General features: G+C 52.8%; 1 protein-coding gene across 1 annotated transcript in view; it reads left to right on the forward strand.

The window, feature by feature from the left end:
* Positions 1–6: 6 nt before the first annotated feature.
* The window catches only part of LOC121660431 (maestro heat-like repeat-containing protein family member 1), a gene marked incomplete at its 3' end in the record, with an annotated part of 11,168 nt that continues 8,505 nt past the window's right edge, over positions 7–2,669 (forward strand). Inside the window, exons 1-3 of the mRNA XM_042019792.1 lie at positions 7–488; positions 568–687; positions 2,374–2,496. Of these exons, the coding sequence (XP_041875726.1) occupies positions 141–488; positions 568–687; positions 2,374–2,496 (591 nt within the window). The remainder of the gene's footprint in view (positions 489–567; positions 688–2,373; positions 2,497–2,669) is intronic.

The following is a 2,669-nucleotide window of genomic DNA, read 5'->3' on the forward strand; positions in this document are numbered from 1 at the left end:
GGATTTGGGGTGGAAAACCAGAATTCCAAAGGTTTCTTAGACTTCCATTGGGATTTGGGACCGGGACCTGGCATTCCAAAGGGTCGGCAGCATTCCATGGGAAATTGGGATGGAAAACCAGGATTCCAAAGGGATTTGGGATGGGGAACCAAGATTCCAAAGGCTCCTCAGCATTCCAGGGGAATCTGGGATGGGATCCCCAACATTCCAGAGGGATTTGGGATGGGATCCCCAACATTCCAAAGGGATCCGGGATGGGATCCCCAACATTCCAGAGGGATCCGGGATGGGATCCCCAACATTCCAAAGGGATCCGGGATGGGATCCCCAACATTCCCAGCGGCTTTCCCGGCATTCCCACGGCCCATTCCCTGCTCCAGTTCCTCCGGGAATCCCTGGCGGCCATCCCGGAGAAATCCTGGATTTGCCCTTTGGTGTCGGAGATGTTCCGGCAGCTCCGCGGCTCCGACGGCTCCCAGCTGGAAAAGGTGAGGATTGGGAAAATCCGGGAGCTTTGCCCGCCTCATCCCGAGGTTTTTCCCGCTGGAATTCCCGGTGTTTTCCCAGAATTTCCTCTACAGATCCATGGGAACGGCGCTGGGGGCGTGTCCCAGCAAGGAGCTGGTCCGGAAGCAGCTCCAGGAACTCCTGGAAAACGCCCGGTACCGGGAAGAGGCCGAGCGGGAGGTGAGGGATGAGGCCGGAAAATCCTCAGGATCCAGGGAAGAGGGAATTTTGGGAATGTTCCTGTTGGGAAAGGGGCGGAGCCGCCGCTCCCAGGGCGGGTTTTGGAATCTCTGGGAATGGGGCTGGGGCTCGGGGTTTGCCGAAGGGAACGGTGCTGGAAATCTTGGAATTCTGGGGGATCCGTAAGGAATTGGTGGAATTCTGGGGGATGGCCACTGAAATCCTGGGATTTCATGGAATCACCATTAAAATCCTGGAATTCTGGGGGATCCATAAGGAATTCATGGAATTTCATGGTATTCCCACTAAAATCCTGGAATTTCATGGTATCTCCATTAAAATCCTGGAATTCTGGGGGATCCATAATGAATTCATGGAATTCTGGGGGATTGCCACTGAAATCCTGGAATTTCCTGGAATTTCCATTAAAATCCTGGAATTCCGGGGGATCGATAAGGAATTCGTGGAATTCCGGGGGGTGTCCACTAAAATCCTGGAATTTCCTGGAATTTCCATTAAAATCCTGGAATTCCGGGGGGATCCTTTCTGAATTCATGGAATTCCATGGAATCCTGACAAAAATCCTGGAATTCCGTGGGCATCCCTTCGAAATTCATGGAATTCCTGGGAATCCTGACAGAAATCCTGGATTTCTGTGGAATCCCTGCTAAAATCCTGGAATTTCGTGGGATCCCGACTAAAATCCTGGAATTCCAAGGAATCCAACTAAAATCCTGGAATTCCCTGGGGGTCCCTTCAAAATTCATGGAATTCCGGGGAATCCCGACTAAAACCCTGGAATTCCTTGGGATCCAGCTAAAATCCTGGAATTCTGGGGGATCCTGGAATTCCGTGGAATGCCTTCTAAAATCCTGGAATTCCTTGCGGGGGTCCCTTCGAAATTCATGGAATTCCTGGGAATCCCGACTACCTAGAATTCCAAGGAATCCTGATAAAAATCCTGGAATTCCTTGGGATCCAACTAAAATTCTGGAATTCCGTGGATCCCCTTCTAAAATCCTGGAATTCTAAGGAATCCAGCTAAAACCCTGGAATTCCATGGGATCTCCACTAAAATCCTGGAATTCCCTGGAATCCCGACTAAAAATCCTGGAATTCCCTGGGGGATCCCTTCGAAATTCATGGAATTCCGTGGAATCCCCACTAAAATCCTGGAATTCCACCCACGGAATTCCCACTATCCCAGGATGTTCCCGGCACCTTCCCAGGGCTGCGGCAGCTCCGGCTTTTCTGGGAATTCCATCCCGGCTCCTTCCCAGGGAAAAAAATTCCAGAGGTTTTGGGGTTTCCCCCCCCCCCCCCCCCCCCATTCCCGCTCATTCCCTGCCCTGGAGCTGAGGTTGGGATTGAGCTTTTCCAGCTTTTTTCCAGCTTTTTTCCAGCTTTTTTCCAGCTTTTTCCAGCTTTTCCACCCCATCCAACATTCCCAGTTCCCGTTTTCCTTGGCCGCAGGTTGGAATTCATGGAATTCCAGCCTGGGAATTCCAGCCTCTGGTTGGAATTCATGGAATTCCAGCCGGGAATTCCAGCCGGGATCGAGTCCATCCACGCCCCAGCACCGTTGGAATTCCCTCGGCGCCGCTCAGGAGCCGGGAATTCTGGCTGGGAAAACTTCGGGAATTCCTGAGCGGCTCTTCCTGGGTTTTATTCCCGGAATTCCCGCAGGGCCTGGCTTCGTGCTTCGGGATCTGCGCCCGGGATCACCTGGAAGAGACGCTGGAGAAGCTGGAGGAGTTCCTGAAATCCGACGTCTTCAAGAAATCCCTGGGATTGTTCAGCATCTTCAAGGTGGGAATTCCTTGGGATTCCCGGGAATGGGATGGGGAATTCCTGGGAGCGTCCGAGGGGGCTGATCCCGGAGAAAAAAGTGGGATTGAAGGGATCCAGGGGGGATCCAGGGCGGGATCTGCTGGCCGGGAACAGGGACAGGAGCAGAGGGAGCGGCCTCGGGCTGGGATTTT

Source organism: Corvus kubaryi, unplaced genomic scaffold (assembly GCF_017639235.1).
Source record: "Corvus kubaryi isolate FWS band 111438036 unplaced genomic scaffold, C.kubaryi_AGA036_p1.0 35683, whole genome shotgun sequence".
Taxonomy (NCBI): Eukaryota; Metazoa; Chordata; class Aves; order Passeriformes; family Corvidae; genus Corvus; species Corvus kubaryi.